We start from the raw sequence: 22,525 nt of genomic DNA, 5'->3' as shown, positions 1-22,525 counted from the left end.
TAATTTCAAACCTCAGGAAGTCCAAAGATGTGCACTAATTATCTGAATCTATAGAAGTCAAATATAACAACAAAAAATTACTGGTAGTTCATAAAAGTTACATACATTTTAGATTTAGTATTTTGGCTGTATTTGCATTTTGAAATGTCCCTTGATTTACTTTAAGTACAGCAATTTCCAAGCACATAGCTGCTTCAGTGCTTTAGGAAAGCACTTTCATGAAAGTGATTTCAGTGCATTCATGCAAAGGACAATACTACACTAGACTGTTTTGTTTCTTCTGAATTCATCAGAAGATGAACCGAGAAGCTCCTTCCCCATCTCTAATTTCTGTATCTGTGATGTTTGCCTGGAATTCTACCACATATAAATCAGGTCACTGATTTCACGAGTGTGTGGTTTGCCTCAATTTCCTTTTTTTCAATTCCTGGATGAACTGTAGATGAGAATAATCTCCATTATTCTCAAAACTGCACTGTAAAAAAATAAAAATACAAACATTTTGTGGATTTATTTCAGAACATTCTCAAGCCCAGAAATGTTTATTGATATGTACTCACATAGATTACATAATTTCGAGATTTTTGTCTAAATAGGCACCAGTTTGCAGTGAGTTTGGTAGAAACAAAGCATTTCAGCACATGTTCTCCCTCAAAGCATTTGGGAGTCTTAAGTTTGAAGTTCAGAATTCCTTCTGAAAAGAACAAAAGAGAGACTTCCTGTCATTTCCAGTGGTTTCTGCATGTGGGACCAATATGGACAATGCAAAGTTTAAACAGATGCAAATGCGGAGGGGAGGAGGCAATGTCATGCCTTGTTTTACACATTTCTCCATATCCAGACTGAATTTGTCAGTCTCTCCTGGGATCCTCCAGAGTAGGCTTCCACTGATGTTATAGCTCCTTGAATGGTCTATTTTAGTAATGTTTGCTTATGGAAATAAAGGGGAGTGACAGGGGAAAGGAGAAGCGTGGAGGAGGGGTTTGAAGCTGAGTGCAGCCCTGGCCACAGCATTGCACACCAGTAACTTTGCCTGATGTGATCATTAACCTTTCTGGAAAATGCAGCTGGCATTTCTCTGAGATTGGTCATTAGTATGTAAGGAGAGCCACACAGATATTGCACAGCCTATTTAAAGGTTGTGTGATTTACTTTGAGGGCTATTGCTCCACATTTGTGTGGCAAAAAAAAAATGAAATTTCAACAATTTTTTAATGCATTATTCATTTTTATGTTGAGTCTTCTCCTTATCAATGGACAGAGACCAGGTAGGACTTTGCTACATTTGTGCCAAGTAATTTGATATTTTTATGCTGTGTTTGCCTGCAGACTTCTGAGCTTGACTGTTTATTTTGAAACTCACGTGGGTGTGCTTGCAGTTAGTAGTATTGGTGGGTAAATGTATAGGATTTTGGAAGTATGCTGTCCTGTTAAGTATACTATTTGGATACTTTAAAAAAATAATTGAATTTTAAAATGACTGTACATATTTTACAACTATTTTCCTAACTGTAATGAAAATTAATCAACAAGCCATTGTAGATATATTGTCTTCATAAGTAAAAGAGACGGAAATGTTGGCATATTCATATAAAAGGTAAATAAACTACATATGAAAAGATAAAATTAAAAATCTGAAGCAATGCATTGAAAGAGTGTATTGCTGGTAGGAGGTAGTACAGCTTAACTGAATTAACAATATATAAAAATTGCAATGTGACAAATGTAATTGAAATCTTAAAACAGATCATAGGACTTATTCCTAGTTATATAACTAGGTCATGTCAATTAAAACCACAAAATACAATTTGCTTAACATCTTTTTCAAGGATGATAACAGTTGTGTTGTACTTAACCAAATAGGAAGTTAGTAAACAAAGTCATTCTAATGTGCTTTTACTTCAAAACCAAGTATCTGAGATTTCAAACCTTGCAAGTAAAGAAAGTTTTTGACTCAGGAAAAGTCAAGCCCATGTTATAAACATCCAAATATGTATTTTATTCACATGATAATACACTTCACCAGTTAAAACAGAAAATAGTACATAACTGGTAAAAAATCAAACTCTTGCTTTTAATTAACTAGAAGTTTGATCCCAGAAAGATTGGTTCAAATGGTTTAGCTGTGATTTGCTTGTATACACGAATGAGAAAAAGTTTCAGCAACTCAGAAAGCAGCTCCATTCCTTACTGTTTAAAGCAATTGCAACTCAAATCTGCTTTGCTGAAACACAGAACACATTGGATAATATTCTTGTGAAATATTTGCGATTAATTCACTACATAAAATTAAAGGTCTAGGCGTATTTATGAAGAAGTCACATTAAAGGAAGATGTTACTACTAGCATGCTGCTGGTAACATTAGCTGTTAGGAATTAGCTGTGTAAATGCATCACCGTAATTTTTATAACACAAAACACATTTGAATGGATAGCAAATAACCACAGTACAATTGGTTCTAAAACACCCCTTTACATTCTCCAGATTAAACAAGAATTAATTTTCTGAGAAATGCTCTTAAATTCTTTTTTTTCCCCCAGCTAATTTGGCAATGAGGCGAAAATTGCATAGACACAGCTGTCTTCAGAGGAGATGTATGCCTCTCCATTCACGAGTGCCCTTCCCTTGAGGTATTTCTGATAGAAAATACTGTTTTTCTACATTTAGGGACTGTTCCAGGGGAATAACGCAGTGAATTGTTATTCATCTTCTTTTGTAATATATGAAAAGGAATTTATGGTGATGTCAAAGTTTAAGAGAGTTGTACAGCTGAATAAAGGAGTAAAGAAATGACATGTTTGGGAATTGCTTTTAATAGTTGAAAGAGAAGATGTGATAGATGAAGAAAATGTAGGATAGATGAGGAAAATCTTGTTAATTATTTAATATGAATGATTAAAATGATTGTGTGTTTGAGAATTTTCACAATAAAAATATTAAGCACCAGGAAATGTAATTATGAAAGCATCTTTAAACATTTGTTTTGGAAACCACTGACTGGCTCCATATGTTATCCAGAATGAGCACATTTTCCATTAATAATTACTTTGAACTTGAAAAATTTGGATACATTTGCCCAACATTACCATATGTATGACTTATTGGCCTGAGTACTTGAGCTTATTTTTCCTAAGTATATATTTTAATACATAAAAATAATTTAATATTAATAGCATGGCAGCTTTTCAGCCTCATTAGTAGTCTTGGTTCTTTTGGGTTTTTTTGTGTGCTGTATGGTGGGGGTCACATTTCATTTTTTTTTCCCATGAGAGTATCCTGTTATTGCAGCACCAATTTTTTTGTTGTTTATTTGTTTGTTTGGGAAGTGCATGGGCTGTGGATCAAACCCGGGTCTCCCGCATGACTGGCGAGAATTCTATCACCAAACTACCCTCCCACACCCAATAGTATTGGTTTTGATGGCTGTCTTTTAGGATAAATTCTAAATGAGATTTTGTTCATTTCTTTGTTTTTTTTTTTTTACATTCACTGAAAGTCCAATGATTTTAAACCACCATCATTAATTGATATTGTTTGAATTAATTTCAGACACAGCCCAAGTTCAATAAGTTGCTTCATACTAAAAAGTAATTTGACAGTCCATTGTAATTATTATAACTCTTTAATTCATTCAAAATGTATCTTCCCCTCCGCCCCCCCCAAAATGCAGTAGAAATATCACTTAATTGCTTAATATACACTGACAATTGCTAAATTAGCTTAGTCAGTTGCTCTGCAGACTGTAGCTTTTATGGCTCTACTCATTCGGTGGCAAGAAGCCTTGCAGTGATGCCTAGTGTTTAATATATTCTTTCAAATCTGGTAAAAGCCTTGTAGTAGAAAATTAAGGGAAGGAAGAGAAATTCCATAATAAGCATTTATTAAGAGGACTAGGGCAATAAGCCAGGTTCTCCATGCCTGTAACTCTTAACAAATTATTCTTTGCTATCAAAATATAAAAAACGGGTTTTGAGGAGGAACCCAGAAAGATACAAAAAGAAGTTCCTGAGAAGCCAATTAACAGTGGCTAGAACATGCTTTTAAAGGATTTTAGTAATTAAAAAAACACCTTTGGTGTGTGTGCTGATAATGCTTCTGCCATTTCAGTCTTATGTGTAAATAATGGCAAAATCTGTACTCAGGAGGAGCGGAGACCCTCCAGATTTTCCCAGCATTCCCCCATAAATAACAAAGAGGAGACAACGTTTGACAACAGCAAGGGAATTCCTGCATGTGTAGAGAAAAATGCATTGCATAATGCAAACGTAAGTCCTTAGTTAGCCACAGGTTATCTTGACTTTTTCCACAAATGTCCTGCCATAAAAACCAGGGTTACAAGTATACCAGGGTAGAGTAATGAAATCTAAATTGTGAGAGGTAAAGGAAAATTTTGACCTGTAAACCATAGTTGTATACCAAAGAGATATTCAAATAAAAGCTAGGTAAACTGCTTTATTTTTTCAGTGAAGGCAATTGTTTCTGTGTTTTGGCTGATAGAGTTCAAGAAGTTCTCAGGTTGCAGCATCCCTTTTCTCAGGATTCAGAGTAGTCCTACACAAAAGTTACAGTTCTCTGAAGAATATTTGGAAGTCAGTTTTGAATGTGATACTATAAGAGCCAATACCAGATAAATGTTGATAATTTTCCAAGTTCTTTTTCAACCAGAGCTATGATAACAAGTGTTACCTTCACATTTCATAGCACAATTCTCACTGTCCTAAATACTTGCATGTTTCTTGTTTCTCTTGCAACAAACAGGGAAAAAGCATTATATACTTACAGGGAGTGGAACTCTGAGGCAGCCAGCCCCTTTGATTTCTCCCCCTCTTTTCAGCATGCTTTAGGTAAAATTGCTAGTGGTCATTTGAGTAACTTAGGTTTGAGAAATACTGTAAAAAGATGGGTAAGTAAACAAATTGACTTTGAAAGACTTCCACATTAACTCTTTAGAGTAGTTTAGACTCACTTAATAGAAATGTTTTATTTTCTTTATTAATTTCTTTCCAGCTCCTAGAGTCCTCCTCAGATATTCCACCCTGTACAATTGAGTTCATCAACTAGAAAAAGTACTTTGTAAGGAGTTCATTTTCTTTCTCACAGAAATATTTTGCTATCATCTTCAGTCTTAAGTAAGTAAGAATGGGAGAAGAGCAAGAGAAGGGGTGCCAGGAAGTCCAAATTTACAGGCTAATATGGAAATTATGGAGTGGAAAATATAGTTGTATTCAAACAGGATGGAAGAATGTAAATTCAAAAGTAAAAGTCTTCCACTACATTTTATTACCATTTTTTTTCCTTCTTATTCTCCTGAGCCTTGACATTGTCATCTTTACCACAGTCATAATATTAAGACAAATAGTATCTATCTTTTTGTGTCCGGCTTATTTCACTGAGGATTATGGCCTCAAGGTTCATCCATGCTGTCATAAGCCTCAATACCTCATTTCATCTTACTGCTGCATAATATTCCATCATTAAGTATACACCACATTTTGTTTAGTCACTCATCTGTTGATGGGCGCTTGGAGGATTTCCATCTTTTGACAATTGTGAATATGCCACTATGAACATAAGTGTGCAAATGTCTGCTCATGTCACTTTTTTCAGCTCTTCTGGGTATATACCAAGTAGTGGTATTGCCATGTCATAGGGCAGCTTGATATTTAGTTTTCTGAGGAACCTCCAAACTATCTTCCATAGTGGCTGCACCATTGTACACTCCCACCAACAGTGACTAACTGTTCCAATTTCTCCACATCCTCTCTAACATTTGTAGCTTCCTGTTTGTTTAATGGCAGCCATTCTTACACATGTGAGATGACATCTATTGCAGTTTTAATTTGCATTTCCCTTATAGCTAAAGAAGATGAGCAACTCTTCCTGTGCTTTTTAGCCATTCATATTTGCTCTTCAGAAAAATGTCTATTCATATCTTTTGCCCATTTTACAACTGGGTTTTTTATTCTTTTGTTGTTGAGTTGTATGATTTCTTTATGTACATAAGATATCAAATCTTTATCTGATGGTATGGTTTCCAAATTTTTTTTTCCATTGAGTTGGCTGCCTTTTCAACTTTTGGACAAACTCCTTCAAGGCACAGAAACATTTGATTCTGAGGTGCTCCCATGTATCTTTTTTATTTTTGTTGCTTATGCTTTGAGTGTAAAGCTCAGGAAACTACCTCTTATTACTAGATCTTGAAGCTGTTTCCCTGTGCTTTCTTCCAGGAGTTTTATAATACTGGCCTTTATATTTAAGTCTTTGATCCATTTTGAGTTACTTTTTCTATGAAGTGTGAGATATGGGTCCTTTTGCATTCTTTTAACTATTGCTATTCAGTTTTCCCAAGCTCATTTATTGAAAAGACTACTCTGTCCCAGTTCAGTAGTTTTGGGGAGCCTTGTCAAAAATTGATTGACATAACTTCAGTGATCAATTCCTGCACTCTTGATTCATTGATAATATTTCTATCTTTGTGCCAATACCATACTGTTTTGACACTAAATTCAAGAAGTGTTAATCCTCCCACTTTGCTCTACTTTTTAAGAATATCTTTAGCTATTTGAGGTTTCTTACCCTTTCGAAAGAATTTGATTATTAGATTTTCCAAGTCTTCAAAATAGCTTGTTGGAATTTTGATTGGTATTGCATTGAATCTACAGATCAATTCAGGTGGGATTGACATCTTAACAACATTTAACCTTCCTATCCATGAGCACAGAATATCTTTCCATTTGTTTAGGTCTTTAATTTCTTTTAACAATATTTTGTAGTTTTCTGTGTATAAGTCCTTTACTTCCCTGGTTAAGTTTATTTCTAGATGCTTAATTCTTTGACCTCTGACATTCTAACTAGTAAGTGTCTTGGAGAACGCCTATTTGGGTCTAATCTCTTTGGGGTGCGCTGCACTTCTTGGATCTGTAATTTTAGGTCTTTCATAAGAGTTGGGAAATTTTCAGTGATAATTTCTTCCATTAGTTTTTCTCCTCCTTTTCCCTTCTCTTCTCCTTCTGGGACACCCACAACACGTATATTTGTGCGGTTCATATTGTCCTTGAGTTCCCTGATACCCTGTTCAAATTTTTCCATTCTTTTCCCGATAGTTTCTGTTTCTTTTTGGAATTCAGAAGTTCCATCCTCCAAATCACTAATTCTATCTTCTGTCTCTTTAAATCTATCATTGTAGGTATCCATTGTTTTTTCTATCTTTTCTACTTTGTCCTTCACTTCCATAAGTTCTGTGATTTGTTTTTCAGTTTTTCTATTTCTTCTTTTTGTTCAGCCCATGTCTTCTTCATGTCCTCCCTCAATTTATCGATTTCGTTTTTGAAGAGGTTTTCCATTTCTGTTCGTATATTCAGCATTAGTTGTCTCAGCTCCTGTATCTCATTTGAACTATTGGTTTGTTCCTTTGACTGGGCCATATTTTCAATTTTCTGAGCATGATCCGTTATCTTCTGCTGGCGTCTGGGCATTTAGTCAGATTTCCCTGGGTGTTGGACCCAACAGGTTGGAAGATTTTTCTGTGAAATCTCTGGTTTCTGTTTTTCTTATCCTGCCCAGTAGGTGGCACTCGTGGCACACGTTTGTCTGCTGGTTCCACCAGTAAAATGTGCTGTGGGTCCTTTAACTTTGGAAAACTCTCGCCGTGGGGGAGGTTCGCCAGCCGAAGTGGCTTGGAAGAGTGCCAGCCGGCCCAGGGGTCCGAACGCGGGAAGGGTCGCCGGCCTCCGCAGCCTGGGAGAGCACCCGTCCAAATTTCCTAGTTGGCCCAGGGCACCAAGCATGGCGGGAGGGCGCCAGCCGCCATGGCCCGGGAGAGTGCACCGTTCCCAGCCGGACTGGGGAGTCACGTGTTTGGAAGGGAGACCCCCGGTCACCGTTCTCCGTGGCCTGGGGATTTCCAATCCAATTCTCTCAGTTGGTCCGGAGGGCTGCGCGTGGTGGGGGCGCCAGCCACCACGGCCCGGGAGAGTGCAGCATTCCCAGCCGGACCGGGGAGTCACGTGTTTGGAAGGGACCCCCCCGGTCACCGTTCTCCGCGGCCTGGGGATTTCCGATCCAATTCTCTCAGTTGGTCTGGGAGTAATGCATGGTGGGGGCACCAGCCGCCGCGGCTTGAGGCGACCGCCTGCCCAGTTCTGCCAGCTGGTCCGGGACGGAGGAAGGGAGTGACTCCGGCCGCTTGCCGCCCCGCCCGGGGAAGCCCGCGCCCCTCAGCGATCTCACCGGAGCAGGTTCTCCCAGCCAGTCAGCCGTTCCAGGATGGGGTACGCTGTCTTCTTGATCTCTGTCGTGGCTCCGGGAGCTGTTCTGTATGGTTTCTACTCCCCTAGTAGCTGTTCTCTGCGGAGGAACAGGTGGACACCGCTCTAGATGCTTAATTCTTTTAGTGGCTATTTTGAATGGCTATTTCTTATTTTCACTTCCCAGATTGGTTAGGAAAAGGTTTTTTGTAAAGGTACCATTAAATAAATTGTTTAAAATTGAGACCAGTTAATAGTTTCACACCATCTATAACTATCATTCAAAATGTAAGTCCTTCTAGTCTTCTATCTCTTGCCTTAACTTACCCCCTTATACTCACATTCTGATCTGACCAAATCTCTGCCCTGCCTCCCAGCCCTTTCTGAAATTTTCCTATCTTCTTGGCTTTTTCACTACATTCTCTCTGCTTCCTTTGCTTAAGTGAGTCACATAACTCTACCTTCAGTGCAGAATCTCCACTTTAGAGGAGGCACTTTATCTCTAACCTTAGCAAGGCTCTCTGGGAACAACTCATCTACTTATTTTCAGTCACCTCTGATTCCCACTCAGCTATATTTCAAACCTTTAATCACCTTTACCTTCCTTAAACTTAGTCTATAACCTCCTCTTGCAACTCAGAGCAAAAGATGACTCCTCTTACTTCATGGAGAAAATGGAGATTATCAACCCTTAAAACCAGACCCTGCCCTCAGACTACCAGCATCTATATCTGAAACTCTCCTATGCTTCTTTTCTGTTTTTAACTAAAAGATTCCTCTCAAGTATGGTTAATCTTTCTCACATGTCAAGAACATTGATCCATCAATTACTTGATTACTTGTTTCCACCCTTATAATATCAATATGTTAAAATATGTCAAATATGTCAATATGTCAAATATGTCGATCTATGTCATTAAAAAAAAATCCACCACTGGCCCTGTAAGTTCTCTCTAGAGACCAGCCCACTTCCTTTTCTACACAGCCAAATTCCTTGAAAAAATGGTTATCTTTCCTACCATCTATTTTCCACATACTTTTCCTCACTGTATCTGCCAAATGGTAAACCCAGTGAATATCTGATCTGAGTTACCTAATAGTAGGTCAAATGGTATGATTGGTTTTCTTTACTTCAGTGGTACCATGCTTTCTTCTGACTATTCATACCTGAAACACATGACTATTCCTGAATTTTATCACATGGGTATCCCGTTGTCTACTTGGGATCACCTTCGCAGTCTCACAAGTACTGCAACCTAATGTCCAAAGGGTGTATGTCAGTCTTCCCCATGGCTTCTGCATGGCGTATTCCCTTCCCTCAGTTCTCTCTGTCATTATCAGAGAAATCCTATGGAAGTCTTTCCCAGATGACTCCACGTATAAATAAGAATTCCTTACCCCTAACTCTAGATGTTTTTCTACCTAATGACATCTGACATACCAATACTAATTCAATTGTTATCTGTTTAGTATCTGCCTCTCCATTAAATGTAAGTTCCATGAGAAGAGTCACTTTATGGCCACAACTGTGATTATAGTAAGCGCTCGAGAAATATTTGATAAGTGAGTGAATGGAGTGAACTAATGAATAACCAAAAGTAAACTCTTCAATTCCTCCCACTCTCAAATATGCTTCTCCAGTATTCTCAAAACCTGGAGATTAATTGAAAAGCTACCATGCATCAGATATTCACTATGTGTCAGGTACTGTGCTATGAATTGTGTTACTATCTCATTCAGTATAAATTTCTTAGCACGGTGCCCTCACAATCACTTCTAGCTGGTTACTAAGCCCACCATTTTATATTGAAATATTTCTTGAGTTTCCTCCTGTTCATCTTTGTTGCTACCATGTTAGTTTAATGCTGTTATTTCTCTCCAACATAACTCCAACACCTTAACTCCTCACTTCAGCCTACAGTTTTGTCTCTGGAATGTCCATTTTTGATTTACCATCTGATCTTGTTCAACTGCAATTTTGATCATGTCATACCTTGATTAAAATCCATAACTGTCCCCCTAGACTTTGGGGCAGTGAGGACTCTAATAACTTGACAAGAAATACCTTATGAAATGTACCCCTCTAGCCTTACTGTTCTGTCTTCTTTTTCTCCTGTCCATGCCCAGAGAAGAGAAGAATGAAGGCTGAATTTGGAATCTGTCAAAGTACTTGACTCTCTGTACTGAAATAATGTGGTAACTGACTATACCCCTCTTTGTCCTCTATATGAGGTAAATTTGTAGAAAGCAGAGTGTGGATTTTATCTTTGTGTCTTCAGCTGGAGAAAGTTGCTTGGAACACAGCAGGCATTCCATAGCTACTGCTGAAAGAAATAAAATAAAATTCTGATTATCTTAATATTTATGAATTACTGTCAGCAAACTCCAACGTACATTTTCAGCTTTATCTAATATTTACTGCCCAATTTAACTATGATTTCCTACCTTCATGCCTTTACTGGAAGTGTTTCCTGTTCTAGGAATTAAACTTCCCTCATATTTTCAACTCTCAACTATCCCCCAATCCCAGGGTCCTCTTCAAATTTGATTTTCTTAATGAGGCCCACTGTTCTTAAGCTAAAATCTTAAAATAATCATCTCTCTCCCCCAAAACACACATTTTTACCAGTATGTCTTCTAAGCCATTTATCATATCCTACTTTATGTCATCTTTTTTTTTTTTTTTTGGCATGGGGAGGCACTGGAAAATGAACTCGGGTCTTCTGCTTGACAGGCAGGAACTCTGCCACTGCGCCACCATTGCCTGCCCATGTCATCAGATTTTATCAGTCATGGAATGTGAACTCCTTCAAGGCAAGATATAGCCCTTAAAGCTTGGCATTCAAACCTTTGTACAGTGTGAAGGACCAGAGAGTTGAGTGACTTCTGAGAGCTACCTTAAGACCAGGGCAGTTCCTGTATGGAATGTAGTATATATAACATCTTGCTAAAAACTTGAGATAAAACACAGAAAAATCCTTTTTCTCAATTAATTATAGTCAAGTTTCCAAAGACCATGCTCAGAGAAGACCTTTAGTATCACTGATTTACCGATAAAACATTTCTATAAGAATCATGATGACTTAATGATAAATATAAATGCCTTTCTCTTATACAAAATATGTACATTATGGACTGAAATCTAATTTCAGTGTTTTCGTCATTTTGGAAACTGATTCCTCATTATAAAGTATGCAACAATTCTTTCTACAGTTTTTTTTGTGTTGTTTTTTTTTAATTTTAAAGCATTTCTCTCTGTCTCATTCAGGAATATAAAATTTCTTCTTTTGCAGCAATCATTTGTCCTTGGTTTCCTACCATCCAGGTGTCCAATTAGTGACTTGGCGATAGGTTAACTTTGTTATTATAGAGCAGTAATGTGTTTGAAAATATGTCATCCTTGGATAATAGCATGACAATATTTATTGCTTTTTAGGCGAATTGAGAAAAAGAAAATCATTTACTATTGACTATTTCAATACATTTTACCCTTTGCTGTGCTTTTAAAAAATAGTGCTCAATACTGCAATGATTTCAACACTATCAATAATAGCAAAAATTGTAGATGAATTCTAATCTCCCTGTCATAATAAATTTTAAGCAATTATCACTTGATACATTTAAATTGTTGTAGTGTATCTACTAATACCTCAGAATATTGCTGATGTATAATTAAAATCCCAGTAATTTTATGTTACTACTTAGAATATTGTATAAGTAACATAATTAATAATACAAACCACATATCTTGTACTTAATTAAAATTTTATTAGAGAAAAAATATAGACAGAATACACAGGCCCAAGACCTTCTCCTCCACCTTGTCTAAGCCGGCACACCCCAAGTCTTGCAGGCTGGATCAACCACACACATACCATTTCAGACCTTACACGACCCTCCAGAGTAAGGGCCGCCCCTCTCCCGATCCACTTGTCATCTCTAGTCTTCCCTTCCTCCAGCTAAGATGGTATAGTCCATTGTTCTAGCTTGCTAGTTGCCAGAATGCAATATACCAGAAACGGAATGACTTTTTAAAAGGGGAATTTAATAAGCTGCTAGTTTAAAGCCAAGAAAATGTCCCAATTACAGCAAATCTATAGAAATGCCCAATCAAAGGCATCCAGGGAGAGACACCTTGGCTCAAGAAGGCTGATGAAGTTCAGGGTTTCTCTCTCAAATGGAAGGGCACATGGTGAACACAGTCAGGGCTTCTCTCTCATCAGGCCATAAGGTGAACATGGCATCATCTGCAACCTACTTCTCCTGGCTTCCTGTTTCATGAAGCTCCCCGGGAGGCATTTGCCTTCTTCATCTCCAAAGGTCGCTGGCTGGTGGACTCTGCTTCTCATGACTATGTCGTTCTTCTCTGCCCTCTCTCAGATCTCTCATTTTCTCCAAAATGTTTCCTCTTTTATAGGACTTCAGAAACTAATCAAGACCCATCCAAATGGGTGGAGACATGTCTCTACCTAATCCAGTTTAACAACCACTCTTGATTAAATCACATCTCAAAGGAGATGATCTGATTTCAGTTTCAAACATACAGTATTAGTAGATATTTCCAGTATTGAATAGGGATTATTCTGCCTTTATGAAATGGGATTTTGATTAAAACATGGTTTTTCTAGGGGACATACATCCTTTCAAACCAGCACATCCATGTTTCCATAATCCCTGTGGGTGTCGTGGATTTCCCTGCAGCTCTGTCTTCATCTCATTGCCTTGGAAGTACCCTGAAGCCTTCATGAAGCATGTCACTGCTGCTGGAGAAGATGTGAAAGTCTTAATTTGCAGTGGAAAAGTTTCCCACAAAGAAGCTTAAATTGGTACCTTTTTAAAATTTTCCACCTCCAATATTATTAGATAATATGATACATTATCATATCTCCATAAACATCAAACATGTGTAAGATTTCAGAAGTATGCTATCCTATCAGGTCATGATGTGTTATTCTTTTGGATCCAATTTGCTGGTATTTGTTGAGGATTTTTGCATTTACATTTATAAGAGATATTGGTCTATAGTTTTTATTATTGGTTTTTTTTTTTTTTTTGATGTCCTTTTCTGCTTTTTTTATTAGGGTAACATGGCCTCACAGAAAGACTTGAGAAATGCTGCTTCTTTTAATTTTGTAAGAGTTTTCTGAAGAATTGGTGTTAATTATTCTTTAAGTATTTGGTAGAATTCACAAATAAAGCCATCTGGGTCAGGGCTTTTCTTTATGAGAAGCTTTTTAATTGCTAATTACATCTTTTGATCTGTCTGATTTTTGTATGTGTGCTTTCATAGGAATTTGTCCATTTCATATAAGTTATCAAATTTGTTGGCATACAGTTGTTTATGTATTTTCTTAAAATCGTTTATTACTGTAAGGGCAGTAGAAATATCCCATCTTTCATTCCTGATATTAGCAATTTTAGTCTTCTCTTTTATTCTTGGTTTAGCTAAGGTTTATCGATTTTGTCGACCTTTTTAAAGGTCCTACTCTTGGTTTCATTGATTTTCTTCCATAGTTTTTCCATTCTCTGGTTTATTAATTATTGCACTAATTTTTATTATGTTCTTCCTTAAGCTTGTTTGAGGTTTCATTTGTTCTTTTTTTTTATTGCCTTAAGGCATTAATACATGGTTATTGAGTGAGATTTTTCTTCTTTTGTGATATTGGGATCTTTCTTCTTCTTTTTCTGTTCTACTTTATCTGCATCCCGTAAATGTCAGTATTCATCTTCACTCATCTCAAAATATTTTATAATTTTTCTTGTGATTGCTTCTTTCTTTATGAATGTGTTGCTAATTTCCAAAAATTGGGGAATTTCCAAAATTACTTTCTGTTATTGATTTCTAATTGCATTTCATTATTACCAACTATTTTTCCTTTCAGTTCTATCCATGTTTGCTTCATGTGTTTTGGGGTTCTGTTTTTAAAGGCTGCCATGTACATTTTCTAAGAATAAGAATATTCTCTTATGCAACCTTAAGTGCAGTTATCAAGTTCAATAAATGTAACATTGTATATACATTCAAAATTTTTGGTCTATATTCCAATTTTTTCATATGCTCCATAATGTCCTTTTGATCCTTTTCTCCTCCTTTATTAGATCTTATCCAAGATCATGTATTGCACTTAATTGTTATAGTCTCTTTACTTGCTTAATTTTTTTAAATAATTGTTGGAACATGTAATTCAACCACTCCCAAACCTACCTTTCTGTGGGATTGTCACACTCACGATGTTGTGGTACCCTAATACCAAAACCAGACAAAGATATTACAAGAAAAGAAAAGTACAAACCAATCTCTTTAGTGAATATAAATGCAAAATTCCTTGACAGAATACTTGCAAATCGAATCCAGTAATATATTAAAAGAATTATACACCATAAGCAAGTGGGTTTATTCCAGGTATGCAAGGCTGGTTCAACATAAGAAAACCAATTAATGTAATACGCCATAGCAACAAATCAATTTTTTGTTGATTTTGTTGATCATTTTGATTGATACAGAAAAGACATCTGACAAAATTTAACATCTTTTCTTGGTGAAAACACTTCAAAGGATAAGAATAGAAGGGAAATTCCTCAACATCATAAAGGGAATATATGAAAAACCCACAGCTAACATTATTCTCAATGGGGAAAGACTGATAACTTTCCTTCTAAGATCAGGAACAAGATAGGGATGCACACTGTGTTAGTTTGCAAGCTGCTGGAATGTGATATACCAGAACTGGAACAGCATTTAAAAGGGGAAATTTAATAAGTAAGAAGTTTACTGTTCTCAGGAAGTAAAAGTGTCCAAATTAAGGCACCAACAAGAGGTTACTTTCACTCAAAAAAGGATGATTGGTCTGGAATACTCTGTCAGCTGGGAAGTCATGTGGCTGGCATCTGCTGGTCCCTTGCTCCTGGGTTTCATTGCTTTCGGCCTCTGTTCCTGTGGGAATTCCTCACTTTGCTTCGCTGGGACTGTGTTTTATCTCTTGGCTTCCCTTGAGTCTCTCCAGGTTCTGACTTGCTTAACATCTCATGGCAATGTCTGCAGGGCTCTAAGCATCTCAAAACATCCATGTCTCTGTTCTCTACATGTTGGCATCTATGTTAACTCTGCTCAGAAGTTTCTCTCAGCTCTGAGGCTTCTGTCATTTATGTCATATCTGACTCTCTCTAAAATGTTTCCTCTTTTAAAGGATTCCAATAAGGTAATTAAGATTCACCTAGAATGAGTAGAGTCATATTTACACCTAATCAAAAGGTAACACCCACATTTGGGTGGGTCTCATCTCCATGTAGATAGTTTTTAAAAAATATTTTTATTGTACACAACAAACATACAAACATTCTATATATGGTGTACAATCAATGGCTTACAATATTATCACATAGTTATGTCTTTATCACCATGATCTTTTTTTTTTTAACATTTGCATCTCTCTGGCAAAAGAAGTAAAAAAGAAAAAGAAAAAACTCATACATGCCCTTCTCCTTATTCCACCCTCTCATTCCACCCACTAGCATTTCATTCTACTCAATTTATTTTAACTTTTTTTCCCCCTATTTGTTTATTTTTTATCCATATTTGTTACTCATCTGTCCATACCATGGATAAAAGGAGCATCAGACATAAGGTTTTCACAGTCACACAGTCCCCATTGCAAAAGCTATACAGTCATCTTTAAGAAACATGGCTACTGGAACACAACTCTGAGCTTTAGGCACTTCCCTCTAGCCTAATACACCTTAATCTAAAAAGGAGATATCTGTATAATGTGACAGAATAACTCCAGGATAGCCTCTCATCTCTGTTCGAAATTTCTCAGCCACTGAAACTTTATTTTGTCTCAATTCTCTCTTCCATCTTTTGGTCTAGAAGGTTTTCTTAATCCCTTGATGCTGAGTCCCAGCTCATCCCAGGATTTCTGTCCCATGTTACCAAGGAGGTTTACACCCCTGGGAGTCATGTCCCAATAGGGGGGTTGGGCAGTGTGCTTGTTTGCCACATCAGTTGAGAGAGAGAGAGGCCACATATGAGCAACGAAAGAGGTTCTCTATGGGTGACTTTTAGGCACAATTTTAAGTAGGCTTTGCCTATCCTTTGCAGGGATAAATTTCATAGGGCAAACTCCAAGATTGAGGGCTCGGTTTATTAATCTGGTTGTTCCTACTGCTTGCGGGAATATCAGGAATTCTCCAATTAGGGAAGTTGAATTTTCCCCCGTTCTGCCCATTCCCCCAAGGTGACTTTGCAAATACTTCTTTATTCACTATTCATATCACTCTAGGATTTATCTGGGCATCAAACTAACCTGGAAAAACCAACAAAATTTCATGCCTTATTCAAGGTTCACCATGGAGATAATTTAATCAAAGTTTCTGCCCTACAATATTGGATTAGGATTAAAAGAAACAGCTGTTCCCACAAGATTGGATCAGGATTAAAACATGGCTTTTCTGGGATACATAATACTTTTAAACTGGCACAACCACTGTCACCATTGTGGGCTCAACATTTTTCTAGAAGTTCTAGCCAGAACAATTTGAGAAGAAAAAGAAATAAAAGTCACCTAAATTGGAAATGAAGAAGTAAAATTTTCACTGCTTGCAGATGACATTATACTATATGTTGAAAGTCATGAAAAATCCAAAACAAAGCTACTACAGCTGATAATGAATACAGCAAAGTGGCAGGGTACAAGATCAGTGCCCCCAAATCAGTAGTGTTTCTATACACTATTGATGAGTAATTTAAGGAGGAAATCAAGAAAAAAATTACATTTACTAAGCAACCAAAAGAACCAAATAATTAGGAATAAATTTAACTAAGGATACGAAAGACCTATACACAGAAAGCTACAGGAAATTGCTAAAAGAAATCACAGAAGACCTAAATAAATGGAAAGCATGCCATGTTCATGGATTGGAAGACCAAATACAGTAAGATGTCAATTTACCCCAATTGATTTATAGATTCATTGCAATATCTATTAAAATCCCAGCCACTTACTTTTCAGAAAAGGAAAACAAATGATCAAATTTATTTTGATGAGCAGTAGGCTGCAAATATCTAAAAATATTTTGAGAAAGAAAACTGAAGTGGGAGGTCTCACACTGCTTGACTTTAAAGCATATTATAAAGTTACATTGGCCAAAACAGCATGCTACTGGCATAAAGATAGATACACTAACCAATGGAATCAATTAAGTGTTCAGAAATAGCCCTTCTCATCTACAGCCTTTGTAGACTGCCTTTGATAAGGCAGTCAAATCAACCCACTTGGAACAGAACACCCTTTTCAATAAATGATGTTTGGAGGGCTGGGTATACATATGCAAAAAATGAAAGAGAATCCATATCTCCCACCCTATAAAAAATTAGCTCAAAATGGATCAAAGACCTAGACATTAGAGTTAAAACCATAAAGCTTTTAGAAGAAAATGTGGGGGCTTCTCTTATAAATCTTGTATAAAGAGGTGGTTTCCTATACTTTATACCTAAAGCATGGGTATTTAATGAAGAAATATATAAATTGGATCTTCTCAAAATTAAAAAGTTTTGTGCATCAAAGAACTTTGTCAAGAAAGTAAAAAGGCAGCCTACGCTATGGGATAATATTTGGAAACCACATTTCAGGTAAGGGTTTAATATTCAGAATATATAAAGAGATTGTTCAACTCAATGACAAAAAGACAAACAACCCAATTTAAAAATGGGCAGAAGACATGAACAGACATTTCTCAGAAGAGGAAATACAAATGACTAAACGGCACATGATAGAATGCTCAACTTCACTAACTAACTGGCTATTAGGGAAATGCAAATCAAAACCACAGTGAGATATCATCTGACACCCACTAGCACGGATATTATTTTAAAAAATTAAACAAACAGAAAATGAGTCCTGGAGGAGTTATGGAGAAAGAGGCACTCTTTTCCAGTGTTTGTGGGAATGTAAAATGGTACAACCACTCTGGAAGGCAGTTTTGGCATTTCCTAAGGAAGCTAAGTATAAAATTGCCATATGATCCTGCAATCCCATTACTATGTATATATTCTGAGGAACTGAAGGCAAGGAAAGAAAGCAACATTTGCACAACAATGTTTATAGCAGCATTATTTACGATTGCCCAGAGCTAGAAAGAGCCCAGATGTACATCAATAGACAAGTAGCTAAACAAGCTATGGTATATTCATATGATGTAATATTACACAGCTTTAATACAGAATTGTCATGAAGCTTGCTACAACATGGATGAAACTTGAGGACATAATGCTGAGTGAAGTTAGCCAGAAACAAAGGGACAAATACTTCATGGTCTCACTCGTATGAACTAACATTAATGAGTGAACTTTGAGAGTTGAGGTTAAGAAGACAGGTTACTGGGAGATAGAAATAGGTTAGAGATTGTGCAGTTTGGTGCTGAAGGAATGCAGATTGTGCAAGAAGGCTGGTTGTAGAAATTCAGAAATGGATAGCGCAATATGACCTGCTTGAAAGACAATAATATAAGTACACTGAATGAAGCTGAAAGTGAGTATGTTTGAGCAAGAATGGCTGGGGGCACATATGAAATCAAAAGGAAGCATAGAGGATAAAGACAGAGATGATATAATTTAGGAATGTCTAGAGTGGACAATGATGGTGATTAAGTATACAATTAAAAAACCATTTTTGTATGAGAGAGGAAAAAATGAATGTCAGTATTGCAAGGTGTTGAAAATGGATGGTATAAAGGAATGAATACAATCAATGAAAGCTAAGGTCTATAATCAGCAGTCACATTATAATATGCTTCCAGTGAATGTAGCAAAGGCATTATGCCAAAATTAATGATAACAGGCAGGAGTATGGGGAAGGGTACAAATTCTTTGTGGAAGGAAAGGAAATGTCTTCATATAGATTATGGTGGTGAAGGCATGTTTATTTATATAGGTTGGATTGTATGATGTGTAGATAAACTTGCTTTAAAAATGAAGAGAGAGAAACAAGTGCAGAGAAAATGGAAAGAAAGTGTTCTTTAGTTCCTTAGGGAAACCGAGAGGTGTAGCTTCTTGGAGGGCAGTGTGGTGGCTCCATAGGAAGCTAGGTGTGGATATACCTGGAAGAGCTGAGTGTGGGGACATGAATGGACATTTGTACACTGGTGTTTATGGTGGCAGTGTTTGCAATTCACAATGGATGGATGCAGCCTAAGGGTTTAATGACTGAGGAAGGGAAGGGGGAACTGTGGTGTATACCTACAATGGACTACTGAGTGGAAGTTGTGAGGCATGCAATGAGGTGAATGAACTTTAAGGACTGTATGTTGAATGAATGTCAGAAACAAAAAGACAGATATTATCATGCCTCACTTGTATGGACTAATTATAATATAAAAACCAGGTGAACTAAAGTCAAGACTTAGGTTATCAGGTTGGGGCCTATTATAGAAGGTCCTAGATTGTAACCTCGTACAGGTTACAGTCATATATTCAGGAGGTACAAATGTTATTTTTAAATTCTGAGATAATGAGCTGTTTTGAGTATAACTTGGTTGGTCCCAGAACCTTTGGGTATTTAAGTGACACTGGAGACTCAGGGTGGGAGCTCTTAAGCTATGAAAGTCAGCAATACTCCACACAGGAACTGTTTAAAAAGTTACAAAAGGGATCAGACTTCAACTAGAGATATGAATGAAGACGATCTGGATAGGACTGGGGTAGATCAGAAAAGAGGGTAAAGGAGGATTTCACCCATTTTAAAACTTCAACTTTTGTGTGAGATGAAAGGGAGAGATGTTTATTTGATGCAAAATTCATATTTTGGTTAGTACATTACCTAATTTAACTTGTATTGTCAGTTCTTAATTTAACTTGTATCATCAGTTTAGTTGAACACCATATGTGGACTCTTGAATATGGTGTGAGATCTTGTTGGATTGTGCAGGTTAGTGTGATGCCCCGATATCTCCCAGAGTGATTTGGGCAGAGAATAAAGAAGTATTTGCAAAAGTCCCCTTGGGAGATGGTGGAAATGGAGAATTCCTGATATTCTTGCAAGCAGTGAGGGCAACAGCATCAATAGGCTGAGTCCTCCATTTTGGGGCTCACCCCTATGAAAATTTTTCCTGCAAAGGATAAGCTAAACCTACTTATAATTATACCTAAATGTTACCCCCAGAGAATCTCTTTTGTTGCTCAGATGTAGCCCCTCTCTCTAAGCCATCTCTGCAGGTGAACTCACTGCCCTTCCGAGGGCAGTAAATCTCCCTAGCAATGTGGGACAGAACTCCTGGGATGAGCCAGAATCCCTCATCATGGGATTGAGAAAGCCTTCTTGACCAAAAGAGGGAAGAGAGAAATGAGACAAAATAGTTTCAGTGGTTGAGAAATTTCAAACAGAGTTGAGAACTTATCCTGGAGGTTATTCTTATACATTATATAGGTATCCCTTTTTAATTTATAGCATATTGGAGTGGCTGGAGGGAAGAACCTGAAACTGTAGAGCTCTGTTCCAGTAGCCGTGATTCTTGAAGATGATTGTAGTGTGACTCTGAGATGATGAAAACTCTGGGACTGGCAGGCCACGGTGTTTCAGCCAGCAGCGTTCTTGCCTGCTGTGCTGGAGACCTGGTTCAGTTCATGGTACCATGCGAAAAAACCAAAGCAATACGAAACAAAAAAATTCTCGGACTGATGCTCCTTTTATTCAGGTTATGGACAGATGAGTGAAAAAAAAGAATAATAAATAAATAGATGACAGGGAGAGTAGCGGTAAAATAAATTGGCTAGATTGAAATTATTAATGATCAATGAGAGTGATGGGTAAGAGGCATGGGATGTGTGAGCTTTTTCTTTTTATTTTTTTCTGAAGTGATGCAAATATTCTAGAAGTGATCATGATGAATACACAGTACGTGATGATATTGTGAACAGTGATTGCACACCATGTATGGACTATGTGTGTGAAGATTTGTCTACAAAAGTGTTTTGAAATATATATAAATGTAACATAGGAAAATAAATACTTTATTATTCTAATTCAACTATACTGCCATATTCTATTCAAATTATTAAGAGAATATTTGATATTGGTAATATGTGTAACTGAGAAAATCAAGATTACTGGGTGAAATACAATTTAATGGAGGATATCTTTAATAGCATGAGTTCTGGCTTTTAAAACTTTGTAGCTGTTCTATTTAAATTGAAAGGTAACGAAATATGAAGTTGCCTACATCACAAAGAAACTGGTAAATTTTCATAACAATTTAAAGAAGACAAGCACAGGTGTATTAGACTTCTCAATGATAATTCTTATTGTCATGTGTTTATTTCTCCCTTGCTTCCCAAATGCAGGTGTCCTCTAGCTAACCTCACCCGCCTGCCAGTGAAGAGACTAGAACGGAAGGAAAGTCACCCACCACCCTGCCATGATAACATCGTTATGGCAATTGTGTGATTCTATAGAAGTTTTCCTGTACTGAAAGGAATTCCTTGAAAGCATCTGGAATGGATTATTAGTTTCACAGGAATCTCTTCTTCTTTGTTGCTCTTTTTATTTTTTCCTTTGTTGCTCTTTAGAGGGAAAATGGCAAATTAAAAAAATGATTCTAGCCTGAAACACAATTGTTTACCTACAAAGCAAAAACCTCTCATCTTCCTTTTCTGTACATCGTTATTCTTATATGGCTTTAAAAGGAATATACTTTAAAATCTTAAAAATCTCCAATAGTAAAAATTATAAGAATTTAATAGTTTTCTTTCATATTTTTATAATACTTCACAAATATTAAAATGACTTAATCTATGTTTGAGTGATTTTTTTAAAGAAAATGTGTTTAACTACCATTATAGCTAAATCTGAAGTTAGTTGACTTATTTGGCTTTGCAGAATGGGGTGAAAATAATTGGCTTATTGACTATTTTTGTAGTGAGACTAAGAAGGAACATATTAATTGTTCCCAATTTTAAGATAGACTTTAATGCTTATGAAAGTATTATCTTTTATTTTATGAGTAATATCCATTTGATGTAGTAAGAGAAAGGATAAAATACTAATTGTAGTTCCTGTTATTTTAAAACTGTAATGCTCATTTCTGAATATTTTTTCATCATGTAAAAGCCAAATTTTAATCTCCTTTACAATTTTGGTTTTTTTTGTCCTTGATATTTTGTAGAGATGTCCTTTGTATCTAACAGATGTGTGTTCATCATTCTGCTCAGTTTCGGTTTGGTGCTGTTCAACCTGTGGTAGCGAGACATGTAAATACAAATCAGAAGAAAATCATGGATAGGATTTTT

At 36.6% G+C, this 22,525-nt stretch overlaps 1 protein-coding gene across 1 annotated transcript; it reads left to right on the top strand.

The window, feature by feature from the left end:
- Positions 1-1,192: 1,192 nt before the first annotated feature.
- Positions 1,193-21,968, top strand: APELA (apelin receptor early endogenous ligand). The gene is made up of 3 exons (XM_077139611.1): positions 1,193-1,268; positions 2,542-2,631; positions 21,581-21,968. Exons 1-2 carry the CDS (start codon positions 1,193-1,195, stop codon positions 2,628-2,630), a joined length of 165 nt encoding a protein of 54 aa, XP_076995726.1. The 3' UTR covers position 2,631; positions 21,581-21,968.
- Positions 21,969-22,525: the final 557 nt, after the last annotated feature.

Source organism: Tamandua tetradactyla, chromosome 22 (assembly GCF_023851605.1).
Source record: "Tamandua tetradactyla isolate mTamTet1 chromosome 22, mTamTet1.pri, whole genome shotgun sequence".
Taxonomy (NCBI): domain Eukaryota; kingdom Metazoa; phylum Chordata; class Mammalia; order Pilosa; family Myrmecophagidae; genus Tamandua; species Tamandua tetradactyla.
The sequence above is the reverse complement of the archived record's forward strand: the minus strand, read 5'-3'. Positions and strand labels throughout refer to the sequence as shown.

Coding starts and splice junctions, on each gene's coding strand:
- APELA (XM_077139611.1), top strand. CDS start 1,193: ATGAAATTTCAACAATTTTTTAATGCATTATTCATTTTTATGTTGAGT. Junction 1,269..2,541: donor TATCAATGGACAGAGACCAG/GTAGGACTTTGC, acceptor TTTTTCCCCCAG/CTAATTTGGCAATGAGGCGA.